General features: G+C 39.0%; 1 protein-coding gene across 21 annotated transcripts in view; it reads right to left on the bottom strand.

The window, feature by feature from the left end:
• Positions 1-16,608, bottom strand: part of NRXN3 (neurexin 3) — a 1,014,891-nt gene that overhangs the window by 563,083 nt on the left and 435,200 nt on the right. For all 21 annotated transcript variants that reach the window (XM_042790607.1, XM_042790621.1, XM_042790610.1 and 18 more), the window contains 4 exons: positions 14,625-14,744; positions 7,186-7,567; positions 5,592-5,782; positions 4,931-5,104 (listed from right to left, as the gene is read on the bottom strand). In XM_042790607.1, the coding sequence (XP_042646541.1) occupies positions 4,931-5,104; positions 5,592-5,782; positions 7,186-7,567; positions 14,625-14,744 (867 nt within the window). The remainder of the gene's footprint in view (positions 1-4,930; positions 5,105-5,591; positions 5,783-7,185; positions 7,568-14,624; positions 14,745-16,608) is intronic.

The following is a 16,608-nucleotide window of genomic DNA, read 5'->3' as shown; positions in this document are numbered from 1 at the left end:
CACTCATCTCTCAGCGTTTACTGGTAATTTAAGAGAGATGTTGTCGTTTGAGAAATACTTAGAATCTATTTGACTTTCAGCACATTAGTCAATAATATTTTTCTTTTGTTTCTACATCCAGGCCCTGGATCTGAACTTAAGTCTTCTGTCTCCCATAAAAGTACAGATTGCCCTGACTTTTTGTCCGAAGTGGATTTATAGCCAGAAAACCATAGAGGACCAATAACTCTAGAAGATGACGATCTCTGTTTATCCCAACAACTGAACCTGACACTGGATATAAACTGACACTAAAACCTTGCCCCCTCACAAGCTTTTGCCTGATTATGGCTTTCAACACATCTTTAAGAAAACTTGCATCAACAGGCAAAGAGACAGATCAGGCTTTAGACCAATATAATCTTCATCAATCTCATCAGAGCAATCAACAGAAATGACAGCTGTACAAGCTCACTCTTTCACCTAGGTGGGAATGGTCTTGTTATCTGTGATCAAAATAGAGTCCACGTGGCAAAAGAGAATCATAAATATACCAAGTCTGACTAACTAAATATCCAAGTACACATTTTGAAAATTGAAGAGCATAAAAAGGCAAAACAAAACAATACCACTGATGCTCTTCCATTTAAGCACAGAATTTTTTTTTTTTTTTTTAAAGGAGTCCAGTTCACAAAGAAGCCACATAGACTTTTGATGTGTTAGACCTTGATTCTAAGTTTTCTCTTTCAGCATGGAAAAAGCAGAGGACAAAGATGGGAGTACAGGCAGCAGCTCCTGAATCCCTTACCACGGAAAGTTACATATTTCTATTATCAGCATAACGGGAACAACAAAACACCAAATCACTGACTTCATTGCCCAAAAGATGGCTATTTAAGAAGTGCACACTCACCTTCATAACCTTCTGTTCTTAAAAAGTTTTAATATCACAGCTGATACTGAAGAGAGATTAGTTGCTCTCCCTTTCTCCCACTGTCTCCTGCTACATTTACAACCCAATAAATTACAACTGGCACATACGGATGCCATTTCCTGCAGTTCCTAGGAAGTTTTACATTTTGAATCTTTACTATTGTTTTACAGCCCACAAACGATTCAAGATGGTAATCACCTTACCTTTTGAGCTAGTCAGATTTTTCTTCCCACTTCTGGAACTGCTCTACTATATAAAGCCATAAAATCCACAAAGTTCTTTAAACAAAATGCAAAAGAAAGGGGGAGGGGTGGAAAGAGGAGGAGGATGCGCTTCTCCATGCATCTTCTTCAACATGTATTCTAACAAAGTAATTTCTGTGTAACGAACAAGCACTTTTCCTAACTGTCCTGCTCTTCGTGTTCTTTGTAGCTGAACTGAAGCAAAGCTTTTTTATTTGTTCCGTAATTCCAGTAGCACTGTGACAAGAGAATCCAAAAGCATAAAGAAAAGGAGAGCTGTCAAACCATCACAGAGTAAATTAATGCTCCTCTCCTCAGCGGACAATCTTTGATTCCACAGAGAAAGTGAAGTATCTCCAGATTTGAAGTTTCACTACTGAGCAGATGAAGGGTGAAATCCTTTCTGACACTATCCTGCTGTGAGATTTTAAGCATGAGATTAGATTTTCTATTTTCCACAAACTGCTTGGCATGCAAAAGGCATTTCTGATTATCCATCCTGTATGTGTCATTCATGTTTTTCATGCACTAGAGAATTCCAGAGGTTAACTATACTATTTCATGGAAAGTAGCACAAGATTATGATTTTAGTGCAGGATCTAGAAAATTAAATTAGGACAAAAAAAAGTCCCAAAACATCTGGAACAGTGTCAGCCAGTTTAATAATAATCACTCTCCTTTGTGAGAAGCTGTTATGAGTGGAACAGGTGAGGAAAGGTGAAGAGGAGACAAAGAAGCCACATCTCTGAAGCACATAGAAAACTACCTTGTAGAAGAAATAGTGTTCTTTAACCACTGCTGTTAAGATTTCTTTGGCTGGGGACAGGATGGGGAGAATGTGAGCATTCAGAACATGCAGATGAATTTCAGATGGCTCTAGTGCCTACAGTAAGCAACGTAAGGATGTCCAAATAAAGGAAAGAACACAGAACATTATGGCAAATTAATAAAGAGGTGAAAAAACACTACAAATGCAGGAAGTACTCTAATATTTAGGGCAACGTTCTTGAACTCCACAAAAGGTTGGACAACTGTTTAACTTCTTCCAGGACCAGAGAGGAAAAAGCAGTGAGTCACTCAGTCTTGACTTCTGTGGATGGAATAAACTAATCTACTCACCTAGTAAGAAAGACTAGGAATGAAGTGCTCAGCAAAAATAAATGGTTTAAGAAGTCTGGAATCAAGGAGGAACTGATCCAAACTTTAAATTGGTTTACTTTCAAGGAGGTAAAGAAGGTCACCTGGAACAACTCCTTCCATCCTCCAAGTCTTGCATACATACCACAGTGCAGACATCTTTTCTCTCAAGCTGTGTGTGTCTGGCATAGGAATGGAAATAGTCTTTATTACTCAAACTCAGGAGCTGTATAAAAACTTCCAACCACAGACCATAGGCTGTTGAACTGAAGAGAACCAAGTCACAATAGAGGGCTTCTTTTCCTCAGTTTCTAATGCTCTGCTCATCTCTAGGGGACCCCACCCACTACTTCAAAGCTCTCTGCAAGACAGTTGAATTTCATACTCTTATCGCAAGTAGAGGAACAATGTGGCTAAGGAAGCTGAATGGCTTGCTCAAACTGAACAGGAGGTGACAACAGAACCAAGACAACAAATAATATTATTTTACTATTAAAACGTGTGAATCTTAACTGATGGTATGGAATAAGGTACTGAAATACGCGAATAGAGGTAAATGAAAGCAGGATGCAACGTCACCCATTTGTCATAGTACTGGTCTGTCATAGGTGGGACGGTGATGTCTGCTGACCTACTTCTCACACCCTACTATTCTCCAGGCTTCCTTTCTCTAAAAATCCTTTGATTCTGTTCTGAAATCAAACTGACAGTTTCAGAGAAAACAGCTGCCACCTTGTAATCTCCTCTGCTTCTGAAAGCAAAGCCACAACAAGAGCATTAGCAGAAATCTCTCACGACACATTTGGAAGGCAAGATTCATATGTAGGGAAGGAATGACATTTCTTTAAGCATGCACGTTCTCATCATGTATATGGTCCCACTGCCCTTCACAATAAAATAAGGACATGTCCTGAAAATCAACACACAGCACAACTATTCACCAGAAAAACTTGCAAATGTTTATTACAAACACATTTAAACATCATGAGACAGGAAGAATTGCTTAGGACTTCAGCCCTTAAAAACATTGTTAAGACTGCACACCCAAGATCACTCGATGGAAACAAAATAGGGAGACTTAAATAAGGATCAAACATGGTTAGTTTTTCTTTAGTCAGAGAAAGGAGAGCTAGGTGTGACTGCCAGTGGCAACTGTAAGAACAGGTACCAGCAGACAGCAGTCAAGATGGGAGATGAAGCCATGGTGATTGCTGTGATTCAAAAAGCAAATTAAACATTTTTAAGAATTAGGTTCTGGTGACCTGATTCTAAGGTTTTTTTTACTAATCCTAAATATGCTGGCAAAGAGAATGGCTTCCTCCTCAGCAGTTTCCCTGGTACTGAGCAGGCACCATTCAGAAAGACAGCATGGGCACTGCTTTGCAAGATCAGGTTCTTCCAAAGGCAGAATAAGGGCCATCATTGACCTTCCCACCGAGTTTTCTAGATCTGTCTCCAACTTTGAATCTTGTTTGAAGGGCTTTAGAAGAGCAGGGGAACTCACATTCCTAACATTTTTAAGAGTGAACCAATCTCCATATTCAGGCAGCAGCTGTGCTGGTATTGGACTGGCACACAGACAAAGTGCCACATTACATGTGTTGGGAGTGGCAGTGACATTACAGAACCTCAGTAATAGGACACTAAATCAAGGAACTACACTGGGTACAGAAGAAGGAAACACCATAGTTCTAATAATGGTGCAGGGTCTTGGGGGAAAGCATTGTGACTGTTCCTGAGCCACATACAGAACAACAGGTTACTCTAATGAGAGGTCCTCTGAAGGAGAAGAGTTAGTAGAGATAACAGCCAGGCTATACAGCCAACACATTAGGGTAATCTTAAATAGAAGAATTACCAGAAATCACCAGTATTAAAGAAAAGCTTTCAATGCATCAAGAATAATCAGAAAGGATGTTTTCAAAAAAACCCAAATGCATTTTGATATCCATTCAACCTTGTAAACAACAGCACAGAAAAGGTGCACTTTTGGCATTTCAGCTCTGCCACAAATAGGCAAAGCCCTAAGTTGTGCTACACTACACTCATTTCCACAGGGAACAAGGTGGTTAACAGACACTATTAAATATAGCAGAAAGACAGAAAGGTTTTCCAGACAGTAGAGACAATGCCCTCAGTGCTTTCACTGGCCGTCCACCTCCTCAAAAAGGAACTCCTGTTTTGGTCTGATCTTTGCTCTTCAGTTCCTCCTACCTTCCACTTCCCCTGCCTCTGCTTGGACTTCAAAATACTATTGTGGATCCCAAAAAAGGGCGCTCTGAAGCACAAGTGAATTGAAGGCTCAGAACCTCTTTCAAAGTATTCTAAGAGTACTGTAATGTTAATAAACCACCCAGAAAAAAAATTACTAGTAAATAGCACTCTATCCCAGTACCATTCTTTCCACTACTGGAGATACCACCTCATAGGGGCTGGAGTATGCAAGAGAATAGCACCTAAACTGCTTGCAGAAGGTAGCTATCCTTAAACTGTATTTGGAAGACATCGGTGTAAGTGAAGAATGTCATGATGAAAGCAAACTAATGAAATAGACAGTAAGGTGGACAAGTAGACGCTCAGGGGGCATCAATGAAGTAAGGGGGGAGTGATTGAGGGAGAACTCTGAGATCCATTATACCTTCGCATCCACGCTCAATCTGCCCACTGCGGTGCAGAGCATCATTGATTAGATCAGGCAGACGCCCATTCAAATCCACAGATGCTAGACAGCCTTGAAATCCATCACGTGAGGCCACTAGCTTCGGGAGGTTGCTATACATGCCTTGAGCTAGGCCAGCAATGTAGAGATCACCTAGAGGAGAAAGGGGTAAACACAGAAGGAGGAAGTTACATACCTTCTAGGGCAGCCTTCCCTCTCTGCCCCCCAACATGAACATAGCAAGATGAAAAACTGCTCAGAAAAAGTTAAAAGCAGAGCAAGATATTGTACAAAAAGTCATTTTTACTACGTTTTATTACAAAAAGAACAAAATGAAAACTTAAGATCCACACCCCACTCCTCCAAAAGACCAAAACAAAGCCCAAAATGAAAAACTCAGTTGTAATTGCATCCCATCTAGAAAAAATTGTAGGATGACAATCATTTTCTAAAAAAGCAAAGTATAACAAACTATTCTGTTACAGGAAGTTGTCAAACAGAGAAAGATGAAATTGAAAGCCAAAATCAGCAAATTCCAGATTTACTGTTCTGTAATGCATGGTTCCTGCAAGCTTTCTCTTGTTTACTGGTTGGGATCCCCAAGAATAAAGGGGGGAACTGTTGGTCTTGTAGAATTTACCTTTAAGATCCAGATTTTTGGCACCATTGATAACCTGAGTGACCACCTTAGTGTCCACTTTTAGGCTGTGTGTGTTACTGTTATCTCTGGTGATGACAACATTGTGCCACTGGTTGTCATTAAGAGGACGATCACTGTTGCCTTTGATAACATTAGGTCCATTTCCAAGGTCAAATACATAGTGTATATACCTGTAAACATAGCAAGAACTAGTTAAAACTGTGCAATAACTTCAGCACTACTGACGTTTATTCTAGCCAGAATTTATAAATTCATCTCAAAAGTCAGGAAGAGAAGTATCTTTGGGTTAGAAAGTTCTAGTAAGCCAAAATATTGGCTACAGATTTGAAAACAGACAGTATTTTCCTTTCCACCAAGAAAGTATAAGGATTAGTATTTTCAGATACCAACATTTGGAGTCATCAGATTCTAACCATAAAGCATTCCTCTTTTTCACAAAGTTCTCACAGTTCCACAAAAAGCCTTGTCTGTGCATGTAATTATTTTTTAGAATTGGTAATATCGATAAATGTACTGGAGAGCAACACTATATGTGCTTATTTGGGGCATATATTCCCCGGATTCATTCTGAGTTTTTAATAACTCCCTTAAGAAGTTAATTGGGAAACTCACTCAAAATATTGTACTAAAATTCACATGAGATCCTAGGCTTATTCAAATAGCTGGAAAACAATTAGCAAAGCTTATAGCAAAAAATAAAGACCCTAACGAAGACTGAAGTCATGGGAGTGTTAACCTGAATTATTTATATAGTTCAATCACAGAAATCCACCTGAGGATAGAAGAGAAATATTCTACTTAGAATTGAAAAAAAAAAAAAGACAACAAAATTCAACTCTCCACAGAGCACCAGAAGCACGTGTCTGTTGCTTTCTTTATTACTTAATGTTCCACTTACAGAAATATGTGCAAAATTAAAGATGAAACTGATTGAACTATGGTTATACTGAAATAAACAGGACTAGTAAACTACATTTGTGGAAAACATCTACTGTGACTTGATGATTATAAAAAAAAATAATCAGAATTTGTTCAGCTAACAAAGGATTTATTTTATTTTTAATAAGCAATTGGCCTTGCAAAAAGAATATAGTGTCTCAAAAGCAAGCTGAGTTCACTTTTCCTCAACCATTACCACAGAAATACAAGTTCAGGAATCCATATGTTATTTTTTTTCCCTCAGTGGAGACAGCAGAAACACAAGTCTGTTACAAGGAAAAAAAATAAAATAAAAGGGGGAAGAGTGACTCAGAGCGCTCAGCACATTTCCTCCTCTTTTCTACTATTCTGCAAGGCTAACAGGACAAAACATTGCCCTAACTAAATCCAAAGGGTTTAAAACATTAATGTTTCACAATGTAAAAGTGTCTTTCCCTCAACCACAAGTAGAAGGCAGTGATAAAATCAGGAGTCTTAAGCTTCAGTGCTTATGTCTAATTGCTTTGTCATACACCTCAGCAAACAGAGAAAGCATGAGTATGAGGTGAATTTCTCTTTGTGCAGTATTTTAAGCTTACCTGTAAGTAAGTTTATCTGTAAATAAATCAGTAGAATATAGTAGAAAGTCACTTACCCCTTGACTAGTTCAACTGCAATGAAATCATTGCCATCACCACTGTTAAAGAGGATGAAACCATCAGCTGAGGTGGTCTTGAACTGAAAGAAGAGGTGCATGGATGTATAAGCCTGCAAGGTGGCTAAGCTCAGGTAGCTGCTCTTGGTCTTAAACGTCACAGGATCAGCTATAATGTTGCGGAGACCAAAGCGTGCCTTCAGCTCACAATAGTCGATATCACCGTTCTTGCACAGGTCAATGTAAAGCATCCCGTTGAACATGAGGCTCTGGAGGTGGCCAATGAAGCTGGAGGGAATGACAGAGATATATCGTTTCTCTGTCATGATCCCTGTCTCGATGTTGTGGAACTCCAAGCGCGTGTGATCACCAACCATTGTGCCTGAAGGACAGAAATAAGGAGAAACAGGCAGAAAGTCCAGGGATCAGTAACAGGCTATATGGAGTCCTTCACTCTCCGGTTTCCAGACTAATTTCAGTACTAACTTAATCCTATCTGCTCACTGTTCAGCAGCTTGCATAAGAAAGAATGCATAGACTCTTGGTGGAGAGATGTGAGTGTAGCAGTTACTAAAACCTGGAAGAATAGAGAAGACAGGACTAAAGGGCCATAGGCAGCAAGTTCTGTATTTTTCCCAGTGCTTCAAACTTTCTTGTTTGCAAAGAATAGGTCTCTCCCTTAAAGCCTACAGTGATCTAGTTGATCCAACACTCCATCTGCCAAACACCTCCGACACTTCTGAAACAACTCTTACAAACCTGCTTCCTAAAAACACTCAATAAACATAGATTAATATAAAAAGAGCAGAGCGAGAAGTGAGAACAGTCACAAACCTGTTAATATTTATTTTGCTCTTCTCTTGGTGCCTGTTGTTATTTCTTTTGTTTTAAGAGCAGGGCAGGAGGGAAACACACAGGAATGCAACAGGCAAAAAGCCCTCCATATATTTAAATCATCAGCCTACCACTTGGGCTATTTGTCACATTGTGACAGATTTTAACCTCTCAATTAAAAAATTCAAGCTATTCAGTATACCAAATATATCAGGCTACTCTTAAAGCATATTTAAATGTTTCAGTAAGTGTGCTAGGCATCAGTACAGACAGAGAACCCACACAGACAGAGGAAATAAACTAGTCTTTTAGCATGCTGTTGTGAGTACAAAGACAAGTTGGGCAACATCAGAATAAAAACCATTACAAACAACCTTATTTTAGTTCTTTATAGTTCTTAAGTAAGATAGTTTTAACTACTTGGTCACACAAAGAAAGTATCCTTCCTCCACAGGCTTTGTGCCATTTAGTATGCAACAGGAATAATAATAAATTCATTAATTTCTCAAAATCTCATTGTTTTCTCATCATTCAATGTACAACCATTATTCAAACTCTGCTACAAATAGGTAATTTTTTTTCTCTCGTGAAATTTTCTGCAGCGTTGTACTGAGTTTATGTGGTGAGGTGCTGGCGATGGGTGGCTGCAGGGTGGCCTCTGTGAGGCCCAGACCCAGCCCAGGCACAGCCAGCTCCACGACAGACACCACAGGGCACGGCTGGGCTCCTCGGCCAAGGTGGCGGCACCTCTGAGAAAGCATATTTAAGAAGGGCCAAAATGCTGCCTGTGAGTGAGGAACAAAGTGGGGAAACAAAAAAAAAAAAAAAAAACCAACAACCAAACAAAAACCCCCCACAAACACAAACAAAAACCCCGCGAACACCAACGTCAGAAAATGAGGAAGGGGCAGAGGTGCTCCATGCACCAGAACAGAAATTCTATAGGAGTCCACGGAGAAGAGCACAGTGGAGTAGACACCACAGTGCAGCCTGTGGAGGACCCCCACGCCAGATCAGGTAGAGGAAGGAACTGTGGCCCATGGAGAGCCCACCCTGGAGTGGGTTTTCCTGACAGCCTGTGGAGAGAACCTAAGCTGGAGCACTTAATGAGGGACGGCTGCCCATGGGAAGGGCCCACACTGGAGCGGGGGAAAAGTGTGAGGAGGAAGGAATGGCAGAGAGGAACTGCTACAGTCAGACCACAGCCACCATTCCCCATCCCCCTGCCCTGCTGGGTAGAAGGGGAGGTAGAAGAGTCAGGAAAGACGAAGCAAACCCAAGAAAAAGGAGGGAGTGGGGAGGATGTTTTACTTTTTGTCTTTGTTTCTCACCATCCAACTCTATTTTTAGATGGCAAAAAACAAATTTTCCCCAAGTCAAGTCTTCTTTTGTCCATGATAGTAATTGGTAAGCAATTTCCCTATCTTTATCTTGAACCATGAGCCTTCTCATCCTATTTTCTCCCCTGTCCTATTGAGGGGAGGGAGTGAGAGAGCAGCTGGGTAGGTGTCTGGCAGTCAGCCATGATCAACCCACAAATTCAGCAGCACAGTGTGCAAATTATCCTCAAATATTCACTTCACCTTCTAGCACTCCAGCAAGATTAAGTAATATTACTTTCAACTTTATATACACAAACCTGACAAACAAAGATCAACATATAAATAGCTTTGGATCTCACAAAATAAGTATTTGTCATCCAATTTAGTGGAATATGTAACAGCTGTGGAATACTCACTGATTTTGAGGATCAGCACTTGCAGAAATAAGATCCACAATCCCAAAAGAGTACATCCCAAAAGGACAGCTACAATTAGTTGTCAACTGTGAAAGATCTGACTTCAAGTGACTTATCTAGCTTTCCATAGAAACTCTAAGGTAGAGAAGACAATTCCTCTGGGCTGTATTCACATGCCTTACATAGACATCTCTTCTTTTTTAACATGTTATGCCTCATTCACTACAGACTTTTCAAAGGGGATCTTAAAAACAAGCACCTCCTTTAATACAAAGGCCTATGTCAACCCATTTGCTCTATCATCATTTCTTAATGTAAGCAGGGAAGCAAAGCTCCTGTGGAAAAAGGACAGCAGCAAATATGAAATTAAACATCGAAATGCATAGACCTATCCACTTTCAACTTTTCCCTACTTTTGCATGTTTCTCTACTTAACCTTCTAGTATGTTGCTAATATAATTACCACACAGGTCAAGTCCTTAGTTCTAGAAGGAAACAAAGGAAACAGCCACAATACTTGTTGGTCCCTCTACCTCCAATAACATTTTAACATGCTGGTCAAATTCAATTTGGTTTAAAAGAACTAAGCGTCAAAAATATTTACATTAATACTAGTTTTGTAAAAAACTGACACCTGGATAAAGACCTGACTAAATGTTTCCAGTGAGCTAGACAGATAAAATTTAGCAATAATATCATGCTTGATTACATCTGTTGACCAGTTAGCATATATACACAACTCTTGACTAGTCATTGCAAGAGGTATTTGAGTCACTGGCATTATACCTGGGAGTCACACCGATCACCATAGCTGAGTCCAGGACAAACTCCTCTTAATTCCTCCCAGGCCATATCAACTGGGATTTATAAGTTTTCTCATATTTTGTGCTATATCCTGAAATCTCCTGGCATTTCTTACCTAAGCAGTTCCCAGGTGTTAAAAGACAAAAAAAAAAAAATATATATATATATATATATATATATTGATTGGCCTTTCAAGACTTCTACTCTTCAGAACATTTATTTTTTTTTTTTCTGTTGAGGATAGAATGAAAACAGAAAACATTTCTAAGACACTTGGACAATAAATCCTGGCTTGTAGTATATAGAGTCAGATTAAATGAACTGATGGTCTTTTTCTTGCTTAGGTCTTCTTGAAACACTGAAATATTCTGAAGTCAACTCTCCTTATCATGTACAAAGTACAATTTTTCAGCTTATACTTTGTCCAAATGAGATCAAGTTTTTGCAAAGACAGCAAACAAGCAAAGTTGTTATTAGAAATTTTTTTTTCAATTATCTATTCCAAATACGAAGAGAAAATATTATGCAAAACAACTTATTTTTTTCACTTATTCCCAATTTTAGCAGTGGATCTAAATTTAAAGACAATTATACAAAGACCATTAACATGGAAAGCTTCAACCCAAGCAGATACTGCTGGACAAGCTTAAAAGCAGCTGAAAAGAATCACACAAATTCCTGAATGGTCAGAAATTCAGGTGTCAGTACCAATGTAAATGTTTTGAAATCCTGAAACAGTTCCTTACCAGAAAAAATAATACTTTAGTTTGAAAAATGCTAGTTCACAGGAACTGGGAAATTTTGTTTAGACAAACCGTCTCACTTCCACTACTGTGACTGTTAAGGGCTGTTTCAGTTTTAGCAAATTAAAGTTTCTGATCTTTTCCAAATGAGAATAATTGTATTTTCCTAACAGTAAAATATTTTTTTTTTAAATACTCCTTTACATCAAAAGATTAGAAAAATAAAATGTAGACATGTCAAGGACCAAGAGCAAGAAAATTGCTCTCCTTAGCTCTTCTACTGCTAGATAAATGCAAAGAAGTTTTGATATTGCATTAGGAAAGAAAAAAGCCAGGCCTGTGAAATCTGGAGTATAGTGGAACAGGGAACCCAAATATAGAGGGCATTAGAAAGGAAATAAGGGAGGTTGGAAGAGATGAACCCAGAATTTTAGAAAAGGTGAAAAATGAAAAAACTGGGACTGGCTTAAGAGAAATAGGACAGTGTTAGAAGTGGTACTGCAGAAAGTTAGGAGTTGTTCAGTGAAAAGCTGAAAAGGACATGACAATACAAGACCAGAATCAGGACAGAGATGTATTTTCTTAAGAAATCACGGAGTGAAATCCAGTATTTTCTGATCTCATTAGCTGTCAGCCTCACCTGCAGAGTTGCCCTCTAATTCCTCCGCTGTGCTCTCCAGAAAGTATTGTAACTACTACAGCAATCAGCAGCTCTTTAATTCAAGTGGTAGCAGACAGAAAAATTCCAGGCTCTGCTGCAGTATTTGGGTGCTAGCAAGATGCTATAGGGAGGAATATAACTCCTATATTTGCGTCTCATTTATCACTGATGTTCTGAGGTCTGTTCGGAAGCTGGGGGCAATGTGAGAGGATACTTTTGTGATTAAGCAGCAAAATGCTGTTCAGAGGAACTAGATTCTGTCTCTCCCTTAGGTGTCCTGAGGGAAGCCAAGTCAGTCACTTCATTACAAATTTTTCACAGGTGGTCATTAATTGTCTAGACCTAATTCTCCAAGTAACAGGGTTGAGCTAATTTATAGGATTCAATTTACAGACATACTGAATATTTGTTCATGCAAATGACTGAAAAATCCAAATTGGTACACAGTACATCCACAACTTGAATCTGGTGCCCTGTTTCCAAACCTGTAAAATGGGAAAAAGAGACCTACTCATTTCATATAACAGACACGGGAATAAATCAAGTTACAGCTTCTTACTTCTGTATAAACATATTGATGAGTAGCATACAACACACACACAAAAGGAAAAACAACAGCTCTATATTTAGAGCAAAATTTACTTGGTGTGCATTGTTCCAAACAAGCAATAAAAAAGAAGGCAGCAATCAAATAGGCTGTTTATTTTTACTGGGAGCCCAATTTAGACATCTGATCTATGCCTAAAGACAGCAAGAATCCTGTGGAAAAAATCTATGTGACCACATCATTGAAGATTATATCATCTGCCCAAGGAAGTGGGATGCAGACTGCACAGAAAATCTTAACTCTGGCTTTTCTGACTTTTTACTTTGCCATGATGGCATTCTTTTAACAGATATTTTTAGCTGTAATGAATCTTTAATTATGTAATTCATATACATGTACATATGCAGATCCTATTTTAGTATCATTATTATTTACAAACTCAGTTTCATGAAAAAGATACTTCAAAAAAACAGATGGCTTTTCTGGGAATTGAGTTGGTAAATGCAAAGAGTGCCACCTCATGGTGCTTGCTAAAAAGGCCTATCCAGAACCGTTCTTAAATGCAGGAGTAAACAGGATGAAATATTTGTCAGCATATTTCACTAATTCAGAAAGTTCCCTCTTAAATAAAATTTAATTTTCCTACAATCTAATATTGACTAAGACTCCACCAGTTCCAATAAGGAGAGGGAATTATTCTTCTTTCATATGTTTCTGATTCTCTCCTGCAAATTCTCAGCCTATACAGCACAGCATGTATTTACTTCAGAGGGAAAATATGTATCAAGTCATTTTCCTGCAAACCCACTACTTTGGGCTTATTTCAAAATCCTGACTCATGGGTTTTCCAAATAATCTGGTTACCACATTACTTAAAATTAATTGCATTCACACAGTAGAAAATTTTTTGCAGAGATAGGATATAGTATTCTGGCACTGCCTATAGCAGCCATTCCTTCTAGTTACCTTCCCAGTAAAAGCTACTCAGAGGAGAGGACATCAGCATTTGGGGAAATGGTATGGGTCACAACTAAGTGAACATACCCATACCAGTGTTGCATCCAGGGCTAGTGTTCTCTGTGATTCTATTATTAGCCTGGGGACTGATGGTGTTTTCCTCAAAAAAACAGCTCCTATAGTTATACACAGCTATAAGAATTTTAGACCCTAAAAAAAAAAGAAAAGAAAACTAAGTTTCTGGCTCTTGCAGCTGTGGAAAAATGGACCAGATAGGTATAATCTCTAAAATTTTGTAACGAAAAAAAAGATCAGAGTACCTTGTTCATTTCAATGCAAATCTCATAACTTGGGAAACAACATCTTTCCTGAGTGATTGACCTTTTTTTCCCCCACCCTTCAATTACATTTCTCTACAGAAAGAAGCAGGAGCTCAAAAAGCTGTCAGAAAATGCAGGAAAGGAAAAATAAAGGCAAAAAAAAAAATAAAAAAAGGTCTGACACTGAAAGAAATGATCGCTTTATGATATAATACATTCTGGTGAGTTAGGGTCCTCCCCAACCTCTAAAATGAAGTTGGGAACAAACTGATGGAGTTGTTTTTTTTCTTCTGGATGGCTCTGAGTCATAAGCACAGGAACTTGAAAAACAACAAAAACAAAACCACGTCAGAAGACAGAAATCCATATTTTTTAACACATCTAACAAATGCAGGTTTAACATTAAGAAAAAGTTTGTGCAGAAGAAAGGTTTTAAGAGCCTTGGTTTTGATTCCATAGCATTGAAAGCCACCACATTTGCAGCCCAGGAATAAGGAATACTCAGGGTATACCCCAGATAAAGCCTGGCACAGGAGAGAGTGCTGCTTAGCACCTCTGCATTCTGGGGTATGTGCAAGCTCATCTGTCCCCTAATCCCCTATTTCACATAGTTGTAGGTGTCTCAGAAGTTTCTGGTGCTGGCTAAGAAAACTCAGTATCTCAGAACTAAACCCTAGTTTTCAACATAGTAAGACTAAATATACAGGTAGTAACAGGAATGGGGGGGGGAACAAAACAAAACAAAAAACCAGGGAGAATGGGTATAACAGCAAAGAAGAGCCTGGGAACAGAGATACAAAGATAATGACAAAAAATACTCATACATCACACTTACCCTCAGCAACATCATCATCCACCATCAGCTTCAGGCTCTTTCCTCGACGAACTACCCGGACAGTGTGCCACTCGTTGTCATTGAGTTTCTGCCCAGCATAAAGAGTTTCAGGTCCCTTGCCTGGGGATGGTGATAGGTACAACAGTTAAAGCCAGACCCCCCAATTAGTTCAGTATTTGTCAATGGGAAAAGTCACCAAAATCAACCTGGTGTGATACAGACTAGTAGGCTGTGTCAGTGTATTATGACTTGTAAGCAACCCTCACACCTTAAAACTTCCCTAGCTCAGAAGTAAGTGTCACAGTCACAAACTCTTCCACTTGGTGAAGTGCCTTCCACCCCAGAGCCCAGAGTTCACATGCATTTAAAGCAGAGGTAGAAACCTCTCTTGTGCTACGGTATTAATTTCCAAACATCATGTTGTACAGGGCAACACAGTATTAGAAAAACAAGCTGGTGACAGAAATGCCTCTGAGCCATTACAGCAGAATATTACGCTCCTAAGAATCTGGATTTACAATAGCCCAAAGGTGATTGGGATTCTCTTCAAAGTTAATCACACTGATCTCTCAAGACTTAGGTATCAAACACCAGGTTGGTTTCAGTCCTTGAGTCTCAAAAAAAAAAACAAACAATAACAACAAAAAAAAAAACACAAAAAATCAAAAACAAACAGAAAACAAAAAAAAAAAAAAACACCACCAAAACCCACCCCACAAAACCTCAAACCCTCAAAAAATTACATATTTTTTTTTAAAAAACACAGAAAGACAACCACTCACCAACCTGGCTGATTACTCAGATTCTTTGGCAAAGCAGCCTGGCTATAAGGTGCTTACTTTGCCCCCTGAATTACAGGTCAAAACAGAAAAAGGAGCCCTTCCTTCTCCAAAAGGTAAAGTCACAGTTGCCCTGGCAAACAATGCTCCTGGGAAAACAGCATTAGTGCTATCCATATTTGTCCAGTTTCGCTGCTCATCCATCACAGTTGACAGGCAATTACTTAAAACATTAATTGTTCAGATTACAGTACTGGAACATCTCATTCATGTCAAATGCTAAGTGAAATTGAATAATGGTGTGTGCCAAATTAAAAGCATCTATGGTCATTTCAGTAGAGTATTACTGTGGCTTATGACATGGGTATATCAGAGAAATGAAGATTGAAACGGAACTTGTTGCATATCAGGTCTGGGTCCATTGTCCAAACTGGCAAAAGGGGAACCCAAGAAAGAAAAAGCAAGACACACTGAAAATATTAAGAGATACAGGACAAGGACAACAAGAGGCACTGCTACAGCTCAGCTTACTTCACTGGTAAAACTAATGTCAATTATGCAGATTATTTCTCTCTGCTCAACAAAAACAAATCAATCTTTTTATTCTGATAGCACACGAACAGCATTTATTTTGACCCATTTTCAACAGACTAGTTATGTACAACATTTTATTCTGTGCTGTGTCCTCAAGCAAAACTCTGCATGAGGGGCTGCACCCCCTCTGGCCTGTGTCATGGTGCGGACTGACAAGTAAGAGTGGCATGTTTCACAGTGAGATAGAATTGAAGGAAGAGGTATGTGCTAAGCTTCATTTCACTGAACATGATTATTACATATGCTCTTACTATACAGATATTTACGTGTGATCAGTTTTTAAAAGATGACTTGAATTTTTCCTAAAGCAACAGCTGCAGATGCTGGGGATAATAGAAAATAAATGGGCCACATGGAGCAGAAGGATAATGCTCTCCATAAGTACCATCACTTACCCAGTAAGGCATTTCTGTGGTCTTACACCTAGACACACAGAATCAAGAGTTAGGGACCAAAGTTGGTGGGGGGGGTTGTTATTTTGTAGGGGATTTTTTCCTCTCTCAAGCTATCTCCACCTACATCACTCTTCAACTAGGATAATCTAGATGTAGGAGGAAGCAAAGCAGAAGGTTAACTGGACAGAGAAAAAGAAGGGAAAGATTTCTATCTTC

Source organism: Tyto alba, unplaced genomic scaffold (genome assembly GCF_018691265.1).
Source record: "Tyto alba isolate M040663 unplaced genomic scaffold, T.alba_DEE_v4.0 Super-Scaffold_18, whole genome shotgun sequence".
Classification (NCBI taxonomy): Eukaryota; Metazoa; Chordata; class Aves; order Strigiformes; family Tytonidae; genus Tyto; species Tyto alba.
Note: the sequence above shows the minus strand (reverse complement) of the source record. Positions and strands in the feature narration are given on the sequence as shown.